Here is a 23,448-nt window from a genome sequence, read left to right on the forward strand (position 1 = left end):
GAAGCATCAAAGTCATCACACAACTGCATATAATCTGCACTATCTGCTTTAGCCAGAATCTAGAAACTCATGAATTGCTTATGATAAGATTTTCCCATCAAATCGTGACACTCTTCCTCGCACATACAATGTCACAGATCCCTTTGCGATGCTGCTTTGATACCATATGTTAGAAATAGGTTTATAATTCCATGACCAGAGTTTGCACCTCGCTCAATACATGTGACTTGACATCCTAATGAAAAGTGATGCGCATAGTTTGCACATGGAATATTAACATCAGCTAAAGCTCCAAACATTTGAACTCATATTAAACTCAACTGGAGAACTCGAACAGAGACCAACGTAGAGACAACATGGCCTCACCCCTACCAGGTTAGTTGGCCTTACAAGACTCCAAGAAAGACTTAGACCAACCTACGGACCCTACACATGAGCATCTGCCCTATTGTATCGACTACTAGGAACAATCTAGACAACCAACTCTCATGAGCAAGAACTTCTCCGATGAAAGGAACGAGATCATCTCCTTTTAGTCTATTTGTAGAAGAGTCTAGCCGCTTCAACCATAATCTTACAAGTGATTCCATTGGTCCACTATCAAACCACCATGCAAATATGTAGGCAGACCAATGCATGAGGTGCCACACCAAATTATCCATTCATGCCTCTAAGAGCCATCTAGAAGATGGCAGTGGGTTATTTCACCCCCCCCAAATGTAGCTTCCTACGAAGATCATTTTCCAACTTTTTTGACCTTCAAGTCATGTCAATGGCGGCCCTCTACTAAGGATGAGAGTAGGACCATGCCATCTGCATATAGGAGAATCTGGAGCAAGGATTCGATGAAAGAGTAGTGAGTCCCCCTGGAGTCCCAATGAAAGTCTCGAGCTCGTCTAAATAGAGGCCAAACAAGGTTCATGATAATGGACAACCTTGTTTGACCCCAATAGTGCCCACAATCTCTTTTGCTCATCCCTACACCTATACGAACGTTGCCTCTCATAAAGTGCCATGACTACTTAGATGATCTTCTGATATATGCCAACTCCTACAAACATTTGATGAGACGAGCTCTCGGCATTGTGTCAGAAGCTTTGTGGAAATCCACAAAGCAACAATAAACACTCTGTCTCCGTGCCCTAGCCTCCTCATGGATCTCTGCGGGAGCCGGCCGATCCCATGGCTTTGAGTATAAAAGGACGTCGAGCACTAATGCATAGATCGTGGACATTTACATAGCAAGCGACGGCTGAGCTAGCAAGGCATCACTCGTTGGCGAGAGGGGCATGGCCCATGGGGACCAGTCAGTGTTCACAGAAAACCTGCAGACTATATACGATGATCCTGCAACATTTTCATTTTCACCCGTAAAAAATATTCTCTCAATTTTGTAAGATCTCCAAAATTTTAAGCAATTTCATTACATATTGTAAGCTAGAAAATCGGCAAATTCTCAAGAAAAACCTGCAAAGGAAGAAACTCCAAGATTTGAGAAAAATGTTGTGTGTGTGCAGAGTGAAGAGACGGGGGTGAATGCTGAGTGCGTGAAGAGAAGGCAACGTGAATGGTGTGAAAAGTCAAGTGGGTGAAATAAAGTCAACGGGGTGGTCAGATTATTTAAAGGAGATAGATGTACCGACAACGAACAATGTCACTTTGTTCGTTTGCAGTCAAGCTTCATGCTTCTAGCTGAGCTTTTTATGGAAGGCCATCGTTGATTAGGGTTCCAACTTCAAAGTAAAGGGCTGGATGTAGCTGCATCACCGCCTGATCAGGGAAGAGCACTGACAGGATACAGAATGCAGTTCAATTTCTGATTTCCAGCTATTGCAGCTTTCCCCAGCTTCATCACCTTCACAGAATCAACTCTCCCGTCGTCGCCATGTCACTTTCAGCTGGCCTCGGTTATGCCTTATTGGCACTTGGTCCGGCTCTTTCCTTGTTCGTCTCCGTCATCGCCTTGAAGCCGTTCCTAGTCCTCACGGTGCTTAGCAGGTGCGATTCCGGTTACTCCAGGGTTTTTGATGTATTTTAAGCATATTTCTCAGCTGTCGACATATCAAGTAGAGGAGACTGTTACCAAGTTTATGTAAGGTTCTACATCATACACTCTCTACGACTGTGTGTTCTCTACGAGGATTGGTTTTGGAAAAACGTGTCCATGGCTACGTGGTTTCACGTATGATTTTTTTCCTTTTGGTAAAGGAATAGCTCCTTTTTGATAAGTAAGGAGGAGGAGAAGAACAGCACCAATTTCCTTGAAAGCGTCGTCCCTTTTCCCCCAAAATTTAGCTTGAGCTTCAATTCTACAAACTCCATCCCCAAGTGGGTGTATGAAATAACAACTGATGCCGGTCTCTGAACATAGGAGTGACAGCGTATGAAGTATAAAAAAACAGCTCGTGAAGAGGTTTACTTCCAATTGGTGTATGGAAGAGTCTTGGATTCAATGCATGATTCCCACAAAAAACTTGCAAATGCGTGTAACTGCTATCATATATCCTATCGGAGGGAACCCGATCATCTCAGTGCGATCATAAATCGTCTTGGAGACTACTTTGCATGTAATGGAGTGGTCGTGGAGATTGGGTGAACGCCTGAAGCATATAGCAGCAAAAGGGTTTCTAGCTGATTAATGTCCGGTCCGAACGAACGAGGAGACTTGGTTTTTGCTTGATTGGTGCTTTTGGACAAGTCCGTAGGGGACTGACCCCTTCGCTTGATCGTGCACTGTCATGACAACCAATATCCGCTCAAGATCTTTTTTAGAATTCTGATGCACGCTATGCACATGAACCACCCGAGATACTAAAATCAAAGTATGCAGTTCTCTCAACCCAAAACAAACATCAGATAAAATAACATATGAGATATGAAGAACCAGAGATAATCGACACATTAAGAGACCATAAACGACCTTCTATTATCCAGAGCTGAATGCCGCACCCCTATCGGGTTTGTTGGCTTACAACGGACGACTCAACAGACGACTCAATGACCTCTAAGGACCCTCTGCTCGACACTGATCACTGCCAGGAGGAAAACATTTCTGTAACGACTCTCATCGAACTCAATCACAAGCTATGAGCCCAGCCTGCGGAAACGGTCCGGATAATCACGTTGCTCCGCATTTGTAGAAATCTCTGGTCACGAATTGGACAGCCACATCGAGAGAGATACTTCAGCCAATACAGGTGCACCGCACTGCCACATCAAGCCATGCATGCATGTGCCAATTCATGCAATGGAACGTCATCAATCTTTGTACCACTCTCAAACCTTAGTCTCCAAAAGTTTGCCCCCACATGAAGGGTTTTAGCCAACACAAAGAGGGCAGGAGGCAAGGAACACTCCTGTTTCGTTCCAATGGTGCTGTACACCTCCTTGGCGAGCTCCTGTGTGATATGTACTCTGCTTATGACTCTCTCATACAAAACTTTGACTGCTTGTGTAACTTCTTGTCAAGGGCCCGAAGTCTTGAGATGAGGCACACTTGTGGTACGGAGTTGAAGGCCTTCCAAAAATCCACAAAGCAATAATAGAGTCTCTGTTTCTGGTTTTTGGCCCCCTCTGGGAATTTTGAGATGAAGATGTGATCTCCTGGGGGGTGATCCTGTCTGAAACCTTGTGTGGTCAGATGCTTGCAAGCTTGCACTCTCAGTCTACTCACTGATGTGTGTCTCAACACGCCAGAGAAGATGAGTTTTACGTTTTGTAATTAACCTCTCAGTTTTGGGCAAGACTCACCCACGTTGAGTCCATCTTTAGATAGCCCCAGGCACAGATGTTTTGATCCAATCCCAAGAGAGACCGAGTATATACACAGGATTTCTTAGCACTCCATTGAGTGTACTTTTCTTTTCGAAGATAAGTTAGCTATTATTTTGTGGTGACGTGTTACTCTTAAGTACTACTTCAATAACCCTGGTTAATAAAGGATTTGTAGTGTGTGCCACGCCTATTACAAGTTTCTGGTTGGTTGTCTTTCTGGTCAGCTATGTAAATGCCCATCTTGGCCCTGCCCAAGCCTATTATTCACTCCATCATTGCTTGGATCAGCTAGAGGAGCGCTTTTGCAGCTCATCACTGTATTTTTAGCTTGACATTCCAGTAATTCAGAAACTACTGTTTTGACCTTGGGGCCGTTGGCCCCAATGAGCTGTTGTGTGTTTCTTTTCTCTTCTTCTCTCCATTCATGTTCAGTTTCAGAAAGTCTTCAACTCCTGGTCAAGATCAGTTAGTTAATGTGACATGTGAGGAAGCAGCCCTAGCCCCTGTGGTAGGTAGTTCTTCATCATTCTATTTGTATATTATTTGTGTGCAATTCATCTGTCTTGATTTCCTTTCATAAATTTTAATGAGTTGGGTTCTAATTGAAAGAATTTGGGCATAATATTACGGATATCTTTTTTTGTTATGCAGTGCTCTGGTTTGGCTCGTAAGCCTTATCATTGTGGCAGCTGTGTGGAGGGCATTTCTTCCTTTAGGGTCCTCCCCCTTGCTTCTCTTTCTGTTACTTTTTACTTGTGTTTCTTTCCAAGAAGCTATAAGGCCAGTTTTCTGGAAAATGTACAAGTAAGTTTATCTAAGCTGCATATTATTGACTAATTTGCATGCAAATTTCGAGTCTCACTAGTTTATCAATTGTAATTCGAACAGGTGCAAATGTGTTGCCCTGCAACCTTTTCGATTTTGAAAAATTCAGGATTCAGACATTTTTTGTGGAAAACAATCAGTAAATTATATGAGTCTTTATGTCCACATGTGCAGGAAAGTTGAGGCCTTTCTAGATTTGCTGGCGGAGAAGCTGTCAAAACCACAACTGTACTTTACTGATAAGATTGAGATTGCTCTTGGTAATTCAGAAAATACCTAAACTTGTGTTTCATATGAGCTGAATCTTGTTGTTAGAATATTCATATTTCCTAAGGCAGTGGCCATTTTATTAAGGGTTAAGGGAAGTATTTCCCTTGGTAAGGTTCCCCCGCCTAACCTCAGTCAGAGGTTGAGTTTGTGGGTGAGTCAGTCACCACACATGTTTTGATCCTAGTAAGGGTTTTTCTTCTATGTGTACCCTAGCTTTGTAGTTCATTCTTGTTGCTGCAATTTCAGTTCAGCTTCGTCCAGATCCTTTCTCTCTCAGTCTCTTGCTTCCATTTCCAACATTTGGTATCAGAGCGGGCTGCTCTTGCTCTCCAACATAGGCCTTGATGACATAGATCAACAAACTTGATTTAGAAGGGTCTCCCCCCCCCCCACCCCCCCCTCTCGCCTCCCGATTACTGATCTTGGAGGCCTGGATGACATAGATCAACAAACTTGATTCTGAAGGGTCCCCCCCCCCCCCCCCCCCTCCGGCCTCCCCTTTTTGGCACACTGGAAAATCAGCCATTTTTGAAGACTGTTATCTCCCATATGGTTAAGAACCTGAAAATAATATGATTCCCATCTTCATCTCAATCTTCCAAAATCTTCTATTCCAGGCCTCAAATCTGTATTTAAAATTTGACACGGAAATCAAGCAAAAAAACCAGTCTATAGTGTGTTTCCATGATGTTTTTACCACTGTTTCACCCTTTAACAATTGAATCATGTAAATGATAGTGTATCAAAAGTATAGTCTATTGAAAAGTCTACAATTTCGTCATATAAACTTTCTTTATAATGAAATGTCTTCCCATACATATTTGCCTTCCAAAAAGGGCTAATATAAATATTCGGATGACAAAATATCAAAAAAATTGACAACAACATAACATAGTATAGAAATAGGGCGCAGTGAGCTGAGGCCTCACATATTCTATGCAATCTTTGCATACAGCATAGATCAGCATGCATGGCATTCTGGCCTATGCACCAGCATGCAACCTTAGATCTACATGCATAGCTTTCTAACGCATGCATGAACATGCAAACACTGCATGCAAACTGATAGATCTTCATGCAGGCTTTCCAGCCCATGCTATTACAAATCACAAGGTAGAATCACTCAACCTCACATGCAGCGGAATAGGATCAGCTCTATCCTTCACACTCAATGATGCAACTCACTGATGAAGACCTCACTCAAATAATAATAGGCAGCACATGAAAGAGAGGGAGATAGAGAGAGAGCTCAGATCTATTCTTCCACCAAACAGTGGGCAAGACTAGCTTAGAGTGAGCACAAAACCACCAGCAAGGGCTGGCCCAAAAAGTGAGAACTCTCTGCTTCTGTAGATCTCAGAACACTCCTCCTCCATGCTGCCTAGAAGGCTTCGGGCGGGTAGGGGGGTTTATATAGGGGCTGGCTGCCCCCTGAAGTAGACCAACCTGCTGGCCATTTTTCCCAGAGTGGGTCGACTGGTTGCTTGGCTGGGCCGACCCCCTTGGGCAGGCCTATATATAGGGCCTCCCGTGGGGCTGGTCTTCTGCTGTTGCAGGCAGCCCACACAGCTCCCCCAAAACACGCTCTGCCTCACTCAAATGGGGGCTCACAAGCAGGCACATTGACTTCCAACACCCTCTCGCCAATCTTCGAATGAGGTGTTCCATCTGCTCCTGTGGGAGCGCCTTGGTGAATGCATCCAACAGGTTGTCGGTGGTCAGACAGTACATAAGCTCGATGATGCCGCTGATGATGAGCTCTCGAACAAAATGATAAGGGACCTGGATGTGCTGTCACATGCTGCTGCGCACTCAGCTTTTTACTCGGCCTCCGTAGATGAAAGGGTGACTTAGTCACGAGATGGCCCCTAATGCAAGTACAAAACAATAGCCCGTGGTTGATTGTCTGGTATCCGCGTCACCTGCCCAATCAGAATCATAGACAGCCGCCCAACTCCACCCATGTGGTATATGTGATGCCATAGGTATATGTACCCTTCAAGTACTGCAACACCCGTAGACCTGCACTCCAATTATTCTCCTTGGGTTGGGCAGAGAATTGACGGAGTAGCCCTCTAGCGTAGGGGATATTTGGCCTGGTGTTGGTTAGGTAGAGCAGGCTGCCCCCCATCCTTTGATACTTGCTAGCATCCACCAGCTGAGATGAATCATGTATGCTCAGTTTCAGCCAACCTCTATGGGGTCACAGCCACCTTGCAGTCCTCCATCTGGAACATTCCCGACAGTATTTCTGTTGCGAGATGAATAATCTGCTTAACCTCAATCCCAAGAGAATAATGGAGAGATCCCAAATCTGTCATTTCAAACTCCTTCATAAGAAGCTTCGTTACAACAGAGATCTTTTTCATGTGGTCTCTTGTAAGTATCAGGATCAATACCAGCCTCTTCCCCCTTTCAGAAAAGAGAGAAAGATTGGCAACTGAAGGACTCCAGAAGAATTTGTCTATCCGCTAGTACCACGCTTTCGGGGCTTGTTTCTATTAGAAATGACCCAACAGAGGGTACGCACAGCGGAAGACTAATAGTAATGCCTAGGAGCTCACACAGTGTGGTGTGGGGTGTGGAATCACAAACTTCTTTACTTAATGTGCATCACATAGATGTGCAGACTCATCAATAGACAATGAACCAGCCAGATAGAGAAACCACCAAAATATATTTCTGTCCAAAACTATGGACACAATACAAAAGATATAGATCGAGAGTCCCACCAATGGTGTGGTCCTCTAATCTTACCACAAGGTACTTCTCCTATCTGCTGGCTATCTCTAGACTCAAGCCTGCATGCTCCACCTCGAGCGTCTGTAGACTTTCTGTCCAGTGTGTTCTTCTCCACCTTACTGCCTGTGAATCAGCCTAGGTGGGCAGCCCCTGCCAAGCTTTGTCTGCAGCACAGAGGTCCCTTGGTCCTCCTGAATGTAGGCCCCAAGATAGCTGTTCCACTGCTCCAACCTGCTTGTGAATGGCTGCTCCAGAAGGTGATGATCTCAGCAACCTTCTGCCCTAGAAGACAGTCTAGGTTCAGCCTCTCCCTGGAGCTAATTCTGCATTAACACCTCTCTCCTTTACTTCCTGTGTAGAGGCCCAAGGATGGTGGATATGCTGCTCCTTTCTGCTCCTCCCAAAGCTGCTTGGCTGGATGTGAAATGAGGCTTAGAACCTCTCCTTTTATAGGCCCCAAGGGCCTGTCATAAAAACTGGCCAGTCAGCTTCATACTGGCCGACCAGTCTGCTGCTGGTCCAGCCCTTTAAGGGCTCTAAAACCGGGGCCCTTTGGCCCACACTTCTAGGGCCTTTGGCCATCCCATCAAGGCAGGGACCCAGCCCTATATAAGGCATGCCACTGCCCACTAGCAGCCCCATTTGCTGCTCCACTTCTGTCGTGCTGGTTCTGCCCTCTGCCAGGCTATCTCCAGCCACGTGTGCAGCGCCGTACTCATCCGTACTGCTGCTGAGGTCAGCCGCCATGTGTCACCATCATGCACTCCTCACCTTCTCTAGATGTGCTGCCCACATGACACCCATGTGGCAGCCCCTTTCTCTCTTTTTCTGTGGGGTACTGCCCTAGGTATCCCTCCCCCATGCTCTCCTCATATGGGGGCTTACAGATGGGGAGGTGACCATTCCAACAGTTTCACCCGTTACAATGCCTTCACCTTGGAAGTGGATCTGGAATACCGGCCATCCATGATGGGCAGCCAAGGCTATAATAGTCCGAATAGTCACCATCTGAGCTATCGGAGCAAATGTGTCCAAGCTACCATCAGACTTGAACTTGAGTTTATACACCCACTTGGTATCAATAAGCTTCCGCTTGAAAGGCTCGTCCACCAAGTCCGAAGTATTACTCTTGAGAATAGCATTCATCTTTGCCTTCATGACAGCCTGCCATTCTGGAATACCTCAAAGGATCTCAGCTCGTTGATCTAAGCTACCAGTGCATAGTTCGTGGTAAGAGTCCTCCGGGTGTGTTGAGATCTCCGTGCCCGGAAGTGGTCTCAGGTATGTCTGTCACCCGAGAATCCTGTAGGTCTGTAGGTACCACTGGGGTAGCTTCTTCTCTCTAGATGGTGTCTTCGGAGGTGGTTGTGGTGCATCCTGCTTTGCCTCCTCAGACTCTCCGGCGCTGGTGAGGGGTGCAACTGGAATTTCTCGAATCTCCTCCGGCTGAGACTGTCTCTCTTGAAAGACCACGTCCTTGCTAATGAGGATCCTCTTTGTTGCCGGATCAAAGAAATGGTATCGCTTGGACTTTTTGTGAGAAGTGCAGCGGAACTGAATGGAAATGAAGAGAGGGAGAGAGGGAGCAAATCTCACACATGGAGAGGGAGAAAGAGATGAGAGAACTTGCAAGTGAGGTTAGGAAAAACCCCTGTCCAGTGGGGAAAACCTGTACTATATATGGCTGAATTGCTCCACATTGAGATGAAATTAGAGGAAAGGAGGGGGGCCTATATGTAGCCCCAGCCCCTCCCCCAGTCGGCGGCAGCAAAAGAGCCGACCCTTTGCTCTAGGGGCCAACTTGCCAGTAGGGTGGGCCGATCCGCCTCTGGCCTCCATGGGCTGCTGCATCGCCCTATAAAGGAGCTGCTCCTCTAATGTGCCTAGCCCGACAAGGAGCCCTACATGCTGACCTACTCAGCCCTACAAAACGGGCCATAGAGAGGCCTCTACATGCTGACCTACTCAGCCGACTTGCCCTGCCATTACTAGTAGCCCTAGAGGAACTGCCACGCAGCCTATAAGGGTTGTCTCTTGCCCTATGCCTCCCGACCAGTAGGCCTAGGTGGCCGATTATAAGGTCAGCCCACCTCAACCTGAGAAAGGCACCACAAGAGCAGCTCTCGGGTCCAGGAGCAACCACACATGCCTCCAACCTTGGGCAGACAAATGGCAACCATCCTACCCTAGACTACCCTCACGGGCACCCACAAGCAAAGGCCCTCTCTTTGTACCCTATCCTAACCTCTCTCTGGGGGGGGCACACCCACAAGCAAGGTCCTCTCTCTCTAGAGTGACATCAAGAGATGTTGATCTCCAATGCCCCCCTCTTAGCTCTTGGATGAAACTTAGGCGCCAGGGAGTTGGGTGTCGTCGTGTGGTGCATTGAAGACCGCCACAGGTATTGTTGAAGAAGCCCCCTCGTGGCATGAATTGCCTTAGCACGATCACTGGAAATTGGGTGCCACAAGTGCTAGATACACTCCTCTAGTCCGGTACTAGTACAATAAGTCATTTGGTACAACAATCCTACTGCTAGTACTGGTGGTACATCATTCCAACAGAAGGTACTGATACAATAATCCAATTGATCTTGCCCCTGGCGCAAGGTCTTCTTCCCTGCCTGGGCCCCTGTAGCTCAGAGCTTGATAGCCCCCTCTCAGGTCCAGACTGATGCTCTGACTCCAGATCGATGAACCTCTATGCTCCAGAAACAATAGCGCTCTGTCTACTCACAAGGATCGATCTGCTGTGTCTGGATTCCCCCACTGGCTAGAAGCTTCAGAGCAGGACACTACAAATTTTTCCTCGTCCTGCACGCATGTACCTTCTTGGTACTTGAATCAAGGCATACTTCCTTGCAGCACGTTTCTGCAATTTCGCCTTTCCCACAACCACTTTAAATAGGTGATTCATTTTGAATAGAGTGCTAATACCCCTCGAACCGTTGTTTTTTTGGGGAAGAAACAACAGTTTGAGGGGTCTCTAAATTGGCAGATGTCTCAAAATGGCTAAGCTACTGCTTCAATGCCATGTTGCCCGGTGTTCATGAACTTTGGAGTGACTTATTAAAGGAGGCAGATGTTCCTTCACAAACAAGCTGGGTTTTAAATGACTCCGTAGGAGTGATTCCTATTGTAAATTCTTTTAATTCCTCTCGAAGGATTCAAGAAAAAGAGTCTCCTATTCTCCTTCAAACCTATGATTTTACTATGCTTTATACAAAGATCGAGTTGGAGGATCTGAAGTTTAGAAGCTAATGGCTGAAGTTTTGAAGTTGAGATTTGACAAAGATAGATGCAGTGCTAAAATTTGAGAAAACAGCTTTATATCTTGACTTTTTGTGGCTAAATTATAAACATCATGACATTGATTCTAAAAAGAAAAGATACATAAGTGGTTCCTTTAGTTTTTAATGTTTTAAATTATTCGTTCATTCTGGTTTTCTTTCTTTCATTCATACTTGAGAGAGAGAGAGAGAAAAGAAAGAAAGAAAGAAAGTTTATTAAAGTCTTTGGGAGACCGTGAAGGTCTATGAGACTAAAGATAACTGATACAATGAGCATAACGGTGGCGGTCTCAAAACGGGCCAGCCAACCGTTTCTACAAAAAAGAGGTTATGAAGGACGGTGTGTCTAGTCCTGATACAAAAAATATGTGTCTACATCCAGATGATACAAAAAAGAAGGGGGGGGCACCAAAAATGGGGCAGAGGGGGGAGATAAAGTATATATGTGCAGGTGGTGATCGTCAGAGACCAATCATAGAGGGGCTGTCAAATGGGAGGTCGGAAAAAACCCTGCGATAGATGATTGGCCTCCGACGTCACGCGGCCTAGTCGAGCTCGGTCGTCGGGGGCGGCGGGTGGCCCTGTGGATGAGGGCAATGGTAACCCCGGTGGGGCGGGCAGAGAGCAGAGACGAGATGTCATGGACCCGGATGTGTGAGTCTGTCCGCTGGCGCAGCTATTGTGGCTCTGGCTCTTGCTCACGTCCGCATCGTCGGCTAGACTGAGGAGAGGTATCTTGTGACTGGAAGAAATCAGTGATAGGCCGCTGGGTGTTCTCACGCTGTGTGTGCTGCTCGTGTCGCCGTGCTCGGAGAGAGGTATCTCGGTGGCGAGTCATCTCATGTAAGAAAGCGGCTAGGCCTCGCTGATCCGGGAACTTCAGCATGTGTGGGAGGGAGCCGAATCCGTCACGGAAGAGGTAATGGTACCGGCCTCGAATGGCATAATAGATAGGACATCTGAAAGCAAAGTGCTCCTCCGACTCGATCTCCTGCAAGTCGCAAAGTGGGCAAAGGCGGTCCTCTCGTGGGATACCCTCTGCGCGTCCGTAATCTTGCTTAGTCACCTTCTTCCTTTCTTCTTTATTTCTTGTTATCTTTCCCTTTTGTTTAATTGACGTTTTTTAGCTATCTCTAGACTAGAGTCCGCGTGCTCCACCTCGAGCGTGAGTAGACTTTCCGTCTAGAATGATCTTCTCCACCTTGCTGTCTGGAAACCAGTCTAGGTGGGCAGCTTCCTGCAAGCTAAGTCTGCAGCACAAGGCACTTCTTTCTCCTCCTGACTGTAGGCCCAAAGATAGCCCTGCTGCTGCTCTTTCTGCTGATGGAATTGCTGCTCCAGATGATGTTGAAATGAGGCCTGAATGGCCCCCTTATATAGCCCTCAAGGGCCTGGCCAAAAAACCGACCCAGTCTGTACAAAAACCGACCAGACTGCTTGGGAAAAACTGCCCTTAAAGGGCTCACAATTCAGGCCTTTTATGGCCCAAACTTCCAGGGCTTTTGGCCCTCCATTCAAGGCAAATATGCAGCCTATAAAAGGCCTGCCACCTTCCCACTGCCAGTCACATTCCTTGCTGCAGATCTGAGCCTGCACTCCCTGCCATGTGTGCGCCTCTGCAAACGGTGCGCCTCCATGTCTTAGATAGCCAGCAGATAGGAGGAGGACTTTTGTGGTAAGATCAGAGGACCACACCATTGGTGGGACTCTGGATCTGTCTCTTTTGTATTATGTCCATAGTTGTGGACGGAAATATATTATTTGGTGGTTTCTCTATCTGATTGGTTCATTGTCTATTGATGAGTCTGCACACCTATTGAATGCACATAAGTAAAGAAGTCTGTGATTCCACACCCACACCGCACATTGTGTGAGCTCCTGGGCATTACTATAAGTCTTCCGCTACGTGTACCCTCTGTTGGGTATTTTCTAACATGGTATTAGAGCAAAAGAATGCAACACAAGAATGCAAAAGTCCTCCAATTGGAGTTACAATAAGCAAGATTCTTTACAGAGGTCCATTAGTGTCAGAATGGTTGCTGATATTAATTTGTTATTCTTGAAAATATTATCTTTTTGTTTTGTCAAGAAAGTGTAACAGGATTCCTGTGTTTGCCAATGATTGCAGCTGGTGGTTTGGGACATGGAATTGCACATGCAGTCTTCTTCTGTTTAAGTCTTCTGACTCCTGCTTTTGGGCCAGCGACATTCTATGCGGATTCCTGCAGTCAAATGCCATTATTTCTTGTTGCAGGTAATTGCATCTATGCTTGTTTTCCTTTGTTATGCCCTGGACTGTGGTTTCATTTTTATCTTCGAAATGGGAAACCCTTTCAGCACTCATCATGATGTTTTGAATGCTTCTTAAACATCCAAAGGTTTCTTTGCAGTGCTTCTTGAGCAATCTGTGGTCTGAGGATGGAAGGCTGGGTCTCAACCTATTTATGAAACCTATGTAGAAACACGTTGAGTGAGGTGAGCTACACAACAAAGAGACAGTGTGAGTTCTGCACACATGAGGCAGCAGAGAAACCTACAATGTGCCAATGTCTCGGGCATCTTTAACCTTGTGGCATCGGATTGGCTGCAACAGCAGTCACAGAGCTAAGCCAAGGAACTAGAAACAGCAACACATGGTCCAAGGCAGCGACACACAGCAATACAGGCAGTACGGGATGCCAAACAACAGCAGCAGGACACATGCATGCAGGACAGTTACAGCAAAAGGGCAGAAGAACAGGCCCTGTCAGCCATATTAGCAGGCTGATCAGCCATGTGGCAGCTCACCACATGTCTGGAAGTTGGCCAGAACATGCAGCAGTCTGCCCTCACAAGTTGTGGGCAGTAATCCAGTCCAGCCATCTAGGGGGAGGGGCAGCCGCGTATATAAGGCCTCCATTCCACCACAAAACTTTTTCTTTTTTATTCGTGGAAAAAATAGGATTTATGATTAAGTGTGAAAAGCACAACTCAGCTATCCACAACGGACTAGCCAAGATGCTTGGACACGAGGTCTTACAAAAGTGTTCATGGTGCTGAGATTTCCTGCGGGATCCCTCGCAGTTAGAGTGCCAATGCTAAAACCAGATGCCTACCAAGGACACTGCCGATTACAAGCCGCAACAAGCAACCCAAATGTGTCAGGTTGTGGTTGTGGCATCGTCTCATTGGCGTTCTCTTCAAGGGAAGGTGAGGATCTTTGTTTGAATGTTGGTGATCTCAAGCTTGATCACAATTTCATCATGCATTAGACAGGCCAGGAAGCCACTCATCGCCGTGAATTGGAAGACTTGGTGCCCCTCTAAAAGCTAGCTACCATTCTCAAGTCACTACCCTAGGATCCTTGAAGAACAGAGGATCTTGAGGCATGTCTCCAAATCTACAGGGCTGCTCAGCAATCTCAGAGGTTATGCTGAATGGTTTTTGGAAACCTCTTGGACATTGGTGGCTGCTATGTCTCATCTCATGTGTTCTGGTAGGGGCTAAACAGTTAGCTCATTCAAAAACTTGGTTATCAATGTGCCAGCAAATCATGGATGGAGTGAATGCATAGAATGATGACCAGACAAGGACAAGTTGGAGATTACCTTTTGGTCCTGCAGGTCTCTTTCTCTCTTGAGTCTCCACGGCAAGGAGGCAATTTGCAGGTGCCTATTGATCATGCATCTTAGACAATACTCTTCTTTGGATACCCCACTCCCGATAGACCATTGTCACGGCTGAAAGTTCTATTGCAGTGTGGCTTGGGGCATCACATCATTGCATGTACCCACTTTTGGATAAGCCTGTTTTGAAAGGAAGGTGTACGCTTGCTAATCCATTGTTTTTCTTTTTTAACACAGAAAATAATCTTCTATTAATGCTAGCGAAACCAACCATACAAATCATTCCTTGAGGCGCTGATTATGGGAAATACAATTCGAAAAATGGCTAAAAGGACCAGCCTGTTTTCAGAGAACCCAACTCATTGCCTAGGGAATCTTTGGAACAAGGGCTAGTAGCCAAGGAGCAGGACTACACAACCAGCGAATCCCTCGCAGCATGGAAATATAAAAGGTACCTGCAGGTCAAGCCTTGGAGAAACGCTCCCATTTTGTGGCAATCGCTCTAGGTCCCGCAGTCCTGCGCCCAAGTGGCCCACAAGGTGTAGATAATATCTTGCCAAATGGCAACTAGAGTGGCTGCCTGCGGGTGGAACACGGTGCTTGCCCATCACCAGGGTGCAACGTGCAACCCAGATGTTCCACGATACTGGTCACTGTCTCCCACACTGTGTCCTCTAAAGAAGGGAACTCCTATCCTTGGCAAGGCCTTGTTTCGAGTCCTTCTAGCATCCAAACCTCGTTGTGATGCAAAACTATGTTTCCCTACTCTAAGCCTTCTCCAAGGAACCTGAGACCTACGAAAGCATGTGGAAGATGGCAGCCGATAAGGACGGCAAAGACAGACCAAAGAGGAGATGAAGTCCAATAACAATGTTATTGTTTGACTAATTATTCAGTAATGGCGAGGATACATGCACTAAAGCCACTGTGGCATCCACAGTTAGTGTGATGATAGTAGTGCCTCACAGCACATGATATACAAGAGAGAATGGTTCAATTCTCTTGGTCCGAAGTGCTCGAGGAGGTAGGCAATCAGTTCTGGGTGTCACAAGGTTTTAGCACCTTGCTGATAGAGGCTGGCATAGTGTGCACATGTTTTGTATATGATTTGGTCCATCCTTAGACAAATATATATTGCTGTTTCTACATCTTTCTCTTCAGCATTGTTCAATGTCTGTCTGCACATATATATCTCTCTCTCTACACTAGTATACACTATGGAAAGAAGTTGGATTTGATTTTAGCACTGTGGGATCCCTCTTTGTTTCCAAACTTTGTAGGATTCCTTTATTCATTCATGCTGGTACGAAAGTCGAGTTGTATAGGAATAGTGTGCATATGGCAAAGGCAAACAGGTTATTTCTTAGAGTGTGATTGGCAACAATGTCTATAGAGTTACATCATAAGAGATAACTCAGGCCTGTATCTACGCTGGCAAGTTGTGTCATCTCAGCATGTATACATTGTTCAAGGTGCAGAAGGTTGAATTGGTAGACCGTTTACCTATGATCCATAGATCTCTGGGTATGTGTGATGTCTATCACGTGTAAAATCTCCATACTTTTATATTTAGAAGTAATTGTGATATTGTGTCGATTACAGAGATATCTAATTGTGCTCTGTATACATTGTTATCTTCTTACATAGAGAGGAGAGCATCACTACTAGGAGTAGAAACTTTGTGTCTTGTTGTCATGTTTCAAAAAGTGCCATATTGCTGGGTTGAGGCTTAACCCAATGAACTGCAAGGGATATTAAATACAACTTGGACTGGGCATCCCGGTATGCTCCTCCTCATCCACTGGAGCATTACCCTCAGCATCATTCTGTGCTTGGAATATCATAGCAATGTGGTACTCAATTGATGCAACTTTGGAAATCTGGGCTGAGAGGTAATTCTCCCATGATCCTAAGGTCCATGGGTATGCGCACATGCACATACACAGAGTTGTGTAGTACTAGCTAGGTCAAAGGAAAAAGGAAAAAGAGGAGCAATCCAACCTCTAGAGTTTGCCTCTCATCATTGGCACCATTTGTCTCCTTTTGAGTATCATGTTGTTTGTCCCGATGTTCCTCATTTTGGATATTTCCGTATGCATGGGAGTTAACTTCTCACCACATTTGAAGCATAAATTGGACCTTTTCCTGTTGTCCATGATGGCTTATGTGTGCTTCTTAATTTCTAAATTTTCGTGGTCTAGTGTTTCCCTCATTGATACAGCTTGACATAGAGCATTGCTTGATACTGTTGGATATATGTGCTGCGCCCAGTTTGCTTGTATTTACTTGCATTCTTTGGCTGAAATACCTCAGAAAGCTTGGCAGCTTTCTCGATGGTTTGGAGCTCATGAGCTGCCCTCACATCTGCCAATGCCAGGAAAGGGTGCAACCCCCAAATATATCACAGCATCCTGTCACTCTTGGACGGTGCCAGTTTGGGATAATGCATCCAAGTATTGCTGGAGGGTGAGTGGGGAAGGAAATGCCGTGAACCATCAATCCCTTAAACTGTTCCTACGTGGTGGGTTTGTTTGGAGAATTTCACATGTAGTGCAACTAATCCTGTAAATGCATACCAGCAAAGATGATTCACTCATCACCATCCTTGGATCCTTCAAGGAATGTGAGGACAAGGGTCCCTTTGGTGAGGCAGGCTGCTGCTCCTCAACTATTGCTGCTCTATGGTAAAAACTTGCTGCTGCTAAGCTATGAATCATGCTCAAATCAGGGGGATGAGACTGGCCCCTCCCTTCAGGTGGCTGATGGAATCCTAGGGCAGACTGCCTCTGTAGGCTTGACTTGCAGGGCCAACCTGTGGCAGGCTGTCAGATGCCTGGTCGCACTGCCAGGCCTATTCTTCTGTGGCAGGCAAGGTAGTTCCAAGAGGAGGTGTTGGAGTTTGTCAAAGAGCATCCAATAAACATCATCACATGGATGCCACATTTTAGGAAGGAGGTTGGGCTTACCTTGAGATCATGAAGAAAATTTGAACAGGTTTGCAAGAAGTGCTTTGGCCCCATTCTATCATCAATGTCATCAAAAGGTGACCATGAAGTTGCATTTGCAAAGCTGACCATGCGTCTAGTATTATTTCTTTGCTCAAACTAGTGTGTGGGGGCGCAAGAGGTCGAAGTAGATTAGGGGATAGGTGTCAAATTAATATCTGACTTACAATGGAGTGGAGCTAAATGTCTCCCAGTGCTAACACCACTTCTTTACAGCCACCCCCTCCCAAATAAGTTTTTCCTCAAATTTACAGATGGAGGCTTTTGCATGAGGAGCAACTAAGGTAGCAAGTGCGTACTCATAATTTTTGCCAGTAAAATGCTCATTTTCATACATTCTTTTGCTTGGCATGAGCAACCTGCATGTCTTTTTTGGCCAATTGATCATCTCTTGCTTGCTAATTTTCCACACCCATGTCTTCTATCAACTTTGCATCCATACGTTGATAGTTTTTGGTGCTATCATAACAAATTCAACAAGTTCAAGCCTTTATTCCAAGACCTGTCTGATACTCCACCCATTTCTTCACCCTCTTCCACAATGGCTGCAGCAAACCAGCATGCCAAATATCTTGTCTTGTTTCTTCCATTCATAAACTTGATGATCAATAGCTTCTCCTTTTATCATCTATGCCTACTTACCAGGCATTCTCAATGTGGACTTTATTGATTCTGAACTTCTCATGCATGTAGTTTTTGGCTGTCTCTAGATGGCTCTTACATTCTTGTTAGCCCCTTGCTTGGTGAGGATATGGTTTCACGTCGTGACTCGTAATGTGAACCAAAAGGTTGGGAAGAGGGTTGACCTCTCCCAATGCTGCGAATTACTATGGTTTCACTGCGAATTACCGCATCATGATGCATTTGGCAAAACTACACAGCCAACAATTCATGCCCCTATCTGACTGCAGGTGAGCACTCATTGTCAGACATAGGCCATGCCTCGGACAGGAGGCTCCATGTTCCAGCAAGTCAATGGCACTAGTGGCCAACCAAACATTGATGACATGCTCTTGACGCTCTGTGGGCATGTTGTGCTCTACCTGATTTTTTTCGGGATGAGATGGCATTTCATCATTATGTGAGCCTTAATGTGCAGTGTGTTGGAGGCAATCCAAGAATTGTGCTGCAAAGAATGTCAAGAATAGGCTCACTGCGCATAACTTTAAAGGGGACACTCGAACCTGTCATGGATCATGAAGCTGGAAGACTATGCCGTATGCCTTTATAGCTTTGTCATTCATCTTTTTGGCTCACCAAACGAGAAACAGCTGCTGGACGGGGGAAAAGGAGCAGTCGTTATACCCAATGCTCTTTCAAGCACTCACTTGCACATGAGCGCTTGTTTCTTTCATTTCAGCAAGTTGTTAAAAATTTTAAGTTTGACGCTTGCCCATGCATGTGTGAGGCTAAGGAGAGAGTTTTAACTGTTTTAGCTTTACACTATCATGATGCATTTGGCAAGACTACACAGCCAATAATTCATGCCCCTATCTGACTGCAAGTGAGCACTCATAGTCAGACATAGCCCATGCATCAGACAGGAGGCTCCATGTTCCAGCAAGTCAATGGCACTGTGGCCAGCCAAACATTGATGACATGCTCTTGACGCTCTGTGGGCATGTTGTGCTCTACCTGCTTTTTTTCGGGATGAGATGCCATTTCATCATTATGTGAGCCTTAATGTGCAGTGTGCAATACTAGCTCTCGTAAAAGACAGCAGAGACACTCTCATTTGCTCTCCCTCTCTCCCTCTCTCAACAGAGACACTAGGGCCCAGGACAACATGTCGCGCTGGACCCCCCCGAAGGTATTTTATTCCTTGAAGAGAATCTGTTACAAGAGTTCAGCGTAGAGCTGTCTGATACATTCCCAAAAATCCAAAACGTGAATCATTCATCACAAGAGCTTCAAGCTCATTTCAAATTGGCAACATGCCACTTGTCTAAAATCTAGACTAAGTCCTATTACATGCCACTAAGGGCCACTCTGGAGTCTTCAAAGCACTTGGTCACACGAACCGCCTCCTAGATGCTTGTTAGGCTCCCGTAGCGCTTAGGAAAAATAACTCTTCCTAGTACCTGCAACAATTAATTAAAGCGCACCACCATGGCACCCATTAATTGTTAGCGCTTTGCATGCAAATAACACACTATGGACTAATTCTAGTCACGGTGGGCGTCCCCACTGAACACATGTGCACACCTAACAAATATAAAAATATATATTTATTCTCTGGTTGACCGGAGTCAACACTCTTGATTATAATTAAGGAGCTTTGACCAAGGGTCGAGGCGCCTTAATTATAGCCAAGTCTCTCCAACCGAAGTTGGCACAACTCTCCAACCGAAGTTGGCACATCTTGGTTAACCGGTGTTAATCCTCTTGGCGCATGCCAAGTCTTGTTGACTGAAGTCAACACTCTTTGACCGTAGTCAGCTCTATGGTTCTCTGGTTAACCTCTTGGTAATAAACCAAGTCTCCCCGATCGAAGTCAGGTTTACTTGACTAGAGTCAAGTATCTTTGACCGTAGTCAATCCTTTGACCATTAAAAGAATTCTTTGACCATAACTAACACATATAAAACTCTTTAATTATGATCAAATAAATGGTCAACTGTACTTTGACTTAGGATATTTACATTGTGGTGACATAGCTTGCTTGTAAACATCCAAAAGCTGTGGATGATCGGATAACATGTCTTCGTCCATCCACTTGGCATCTAATGCCGTATAGTTCTTGAATTTTACAAGATACCTGTAAAACTCCTTACTTTGAGGGCCTTTGCGTACAGTATGGTACACAATTTGCTCTGGCTGAAGGACCTCCTCCAGCTCATCCACTTTTGGTGGATCCTCTGATACTGGTTCTGTAGGCTCTGGTCCCTGGAATTTCTTTAGAAGACTCACATGGAATGCATTGTGAATCCTCCAATGCTCTGGCAATGCTAACCTGTATGCAACCTCATTTATTCTTTCTGTAACCCTGAAAGGGCCATAGTATCTGGGAAATAACTTTGCATACACTTTCTGTTTGCCTTTAAACTTGCGGAGCCTAGCTTTTTCAAACTTCAAAAGTACCCAATCCCCTTCCTTGAGATCTAACTGTCTCCTATGCTTATCTGCAGCTCTTTTATGTTTCTCTTGAGACCTTTCGATTGTTGTTCGGACTTGGCTGTAAGCTGTCTGGAGGTCTCTCACAAACTGATCAGCTGCAAATATTTCATCTTTGGTCCTCAATATAGGTGGCAAAATCACCTTCCCATATATGACCTCAAAAGGGGCTTTCCGTGTAGAGCTACGTACTGTATTATTGTAAGCAAACTCTACCAATGGTAGGTACTTTTCCCAGTCTTTACTTTGGTCACCCACGTAGCATTTCAGCATATCCAAAACTGTAGAATTTGCTACTTCACTTTGACCATCTGTGTGGGGATGGAAAGAAGAAGAAAAATTCAGATTCGTCCCCATGTTATCAAATAAAGCTCTCCAGAATAGACTGGCCATTCTAGGATCTCGATCACTAACAATGGACTTAGGCATACCATGATGCTTAAAGATCTGTGCCATGAAAAGCTTAGCCATATGATCTGCCTTTATGGTTTTGCGAACCGGAATGAAATGAGCTTGCTTGCTGAATTTATCAATTATAGTCCAAATCCCATCATTCCCTGACTTTGATCTTGGCAAATTAAAAATAAAGTCCATTGTAATACTTTCCCATGGTGCCTGAGGCACGGGAAGAGGCATAAGTAGGCCAGGTGCCTTCCGTCTGTCATACTTGACTTTCTGACACGTAAGGCATTTAGTAACAAACTGATGTATATCTTTCCGCATCCGTGGCCAAAAGAAATACCTCTCTAGTGCTAAAGTGGTTGCTGTAATTCCTCTGTGTCCAGCATAGGGAGGTGCATGGCATTCCTCCAAAATCTTTTTCCTCATCTCCTAGGTGATGCATAGGCAATCATCTTTCATTAGATACCCATCTTTCAGGGAATAGTGACTGGTGGATTGCCCCTCTTGCATTTGCTGTAAAATCTCACCAAAATCCGCATCACTAGCATATTGCTCCCTCATGCCTTCCAGGTCCTGATGATAAGCAATAGTCACATTATTGACCTGGGGTCTTCGGGACAAGGCATCTGCCACTCTGTTCCGAATTCCTGGGGTATGGACAATCTGAAAATGATACATTGACAGCATGTTTGCCCATTTCATATGCTTCTCGGAAAGCTTGGTCTGAGTAAAAAAGTATCTCAGACTTTGGTGATCTGTCTTAACAGTAAAATCTGCACCCAAAAGATAGTGCTTCCATGTATGGATGGCATGAATTACAGCCAATAACTCTTTCTCATACATTCCTAGATATCTCTCTGCATCCCGAAGTCTCCTGCTTTCATAGGCCACTACATGACCATTCTGATGCAATGCAGCCCCAACACATTCTCCACAAGCATCGCAATCAACATCAAAAGATTGATAAAGATCCGGGACTACAAGAATAGGCTCTGTAGTCAACTTCTCCTTGAGTGTATTGAATGCTTTCTTCTGTGATATTCCCCATGTGAAGGCTGCATTTTTCTTAGTAAGGTCATGTAATGGAGCTGTGATATCAGCAAAATGCCTGATAAACCTTCTGTAGTAAGAACACAGGCCTAGGAAACTTCGAACTTCATGCACAGTTTTCAGCTCTGGCCATTCCTGAATGGCACAGATCTTTGTTGGATCCATTTGTATCCCATTCTTGGATATTATATGCCCTAGATAATGGATTTCTTCCAAGAAGAATTCACTTTTCTTGCTGTTTGCATAGAGCTGATGATTTCTCAGCTCTTGAAACACTATAGCAAGATGTTCCCTGTGCTCTTCCTCATGTCTTTGAAAAGACTAGGATATCATCAAAGAAAGTACCCGTGAAATGCCTGTACTTTCGGAAGATGCGATCCATCATTCTATTGAATGTGGCTGGAGCATTTGTTAACCCAAAAGACATCACTAAGTATTCATACAACCCGAATGTAGTGCGGAATGCTGTCTTGTGCACATCCTGAGGCTGTATCCTCACTTGGTGATAGCCACTCTTTAAGTCTATCCTGCTGAAAACTGAAGCTCCATTTAACTGATCCAGCACATCATCAATGCGCGGAACAGGGAATCTATTCTTGATGGTCATTTTGTTCAGTGCACGGTAATCGACGCACATACGAAATGAACCATCTTTCTTCTGTACTAGCAGTACCGGGGAACAAAAAGGAGACGAGCTGGGCTGAATCAACCCTTTGGACAGCAAGTCCTGTACCTGAGACATAATCTCCTCTCTCTGAGTCGCACTGACTCTATAAGGTGGTCTGTTTGGTGGCTTACTACCAGGCATTAACTCTATCTGATGATCTTCTGGTCTCTGTGGGGGTAACTCCCCTGGCAAAGCATCGGAAAAGCAATCTTTAAAGTTTACAAGAAACTGAAACTTATCTTTGTCTGCATCATTCATTTCAGCATGCATATCATTCTCTTTTTCTTTTACAAAAACCATGTACGCAGAAATTGCAGACTTTATTGCTTTACCACATGTAACATCAGATACAATGGGGATAGTGTCCCCTTTATTCCTGGCAACTAAACGCTAATTTTTCCCCCTATGCACAAACTCCAACACTCTTTCAGGAAGAGTCAACTTCATTGCCTTGCGATGAAACCAAGGCATTCCAAGACTACATCATGATGTTTCAGTGGAGAAATGAAGAAGTCTTCCTGATCCACATAACTCTGTACATGAAGACGGAGCTTTCCTATCAAGGGAGTGACTGGCACAGGATTCCCACAGAACATCTGATCGGCATCCAAAGCCCTGCCCAACTCCTCCATCTTTATTCCCAGCCTCAGGGCTAGGTCCTCTGATATGAAATTATCAGTAGCCCCTGGATCAAATAAAATTAGC

General features: G+C 45.2%; 1 protein-coding gene across 1 annotated transcript in view; it reads left to right on the forward strand.

The window, feature by feature from the left end:
- Positions 1–1,592: 1,592 nt before the first annotated feature.
- LOC147881221 (gamma-secretase subunit APH1-like protein) overlaps positions 1,593–23,448 on the forward strand; it is a 30,213-nt gene continuing 8,357 nt past the window's right edge. The window contains exons 1-4 of the mRNA XM_087369802.1: positions 1,593–1,998; positions 4,426–4,578; positions 4,774–4,859; positions 13,029–13,154. Of these exons, the coding sequence (XP_087225928.1) occupies positions 1,886–1,998; positions 4,426–4,578; positions 4,774–4,859; positions 13,029–13,154 (478 nt within the window). The 5' untranslated portion in view covers positions 1,593–1,885. The remainder of the gene's footprint in view (positions 1,999–4,425; positions 4,579–4,773; positions 4,860–13,028; positions 13,155–23,448) is intronic.

Source organism: Dipteris shenzhenensis, chromosome 31 (assembly GCF_047967505.1).
Source record: "Dipteris shenzhenensis isolate YYH24624 ecotype China chromosome 31, Dip_SZ_1.0, whole genome shotgun sequence".
NCBI lineage: Eukaryota > Viridiplantae > Streptophyta > Polypodiopsida > Gleicheniales > Dipteridaceae > Dipteris > Dipteris shenzhenensis.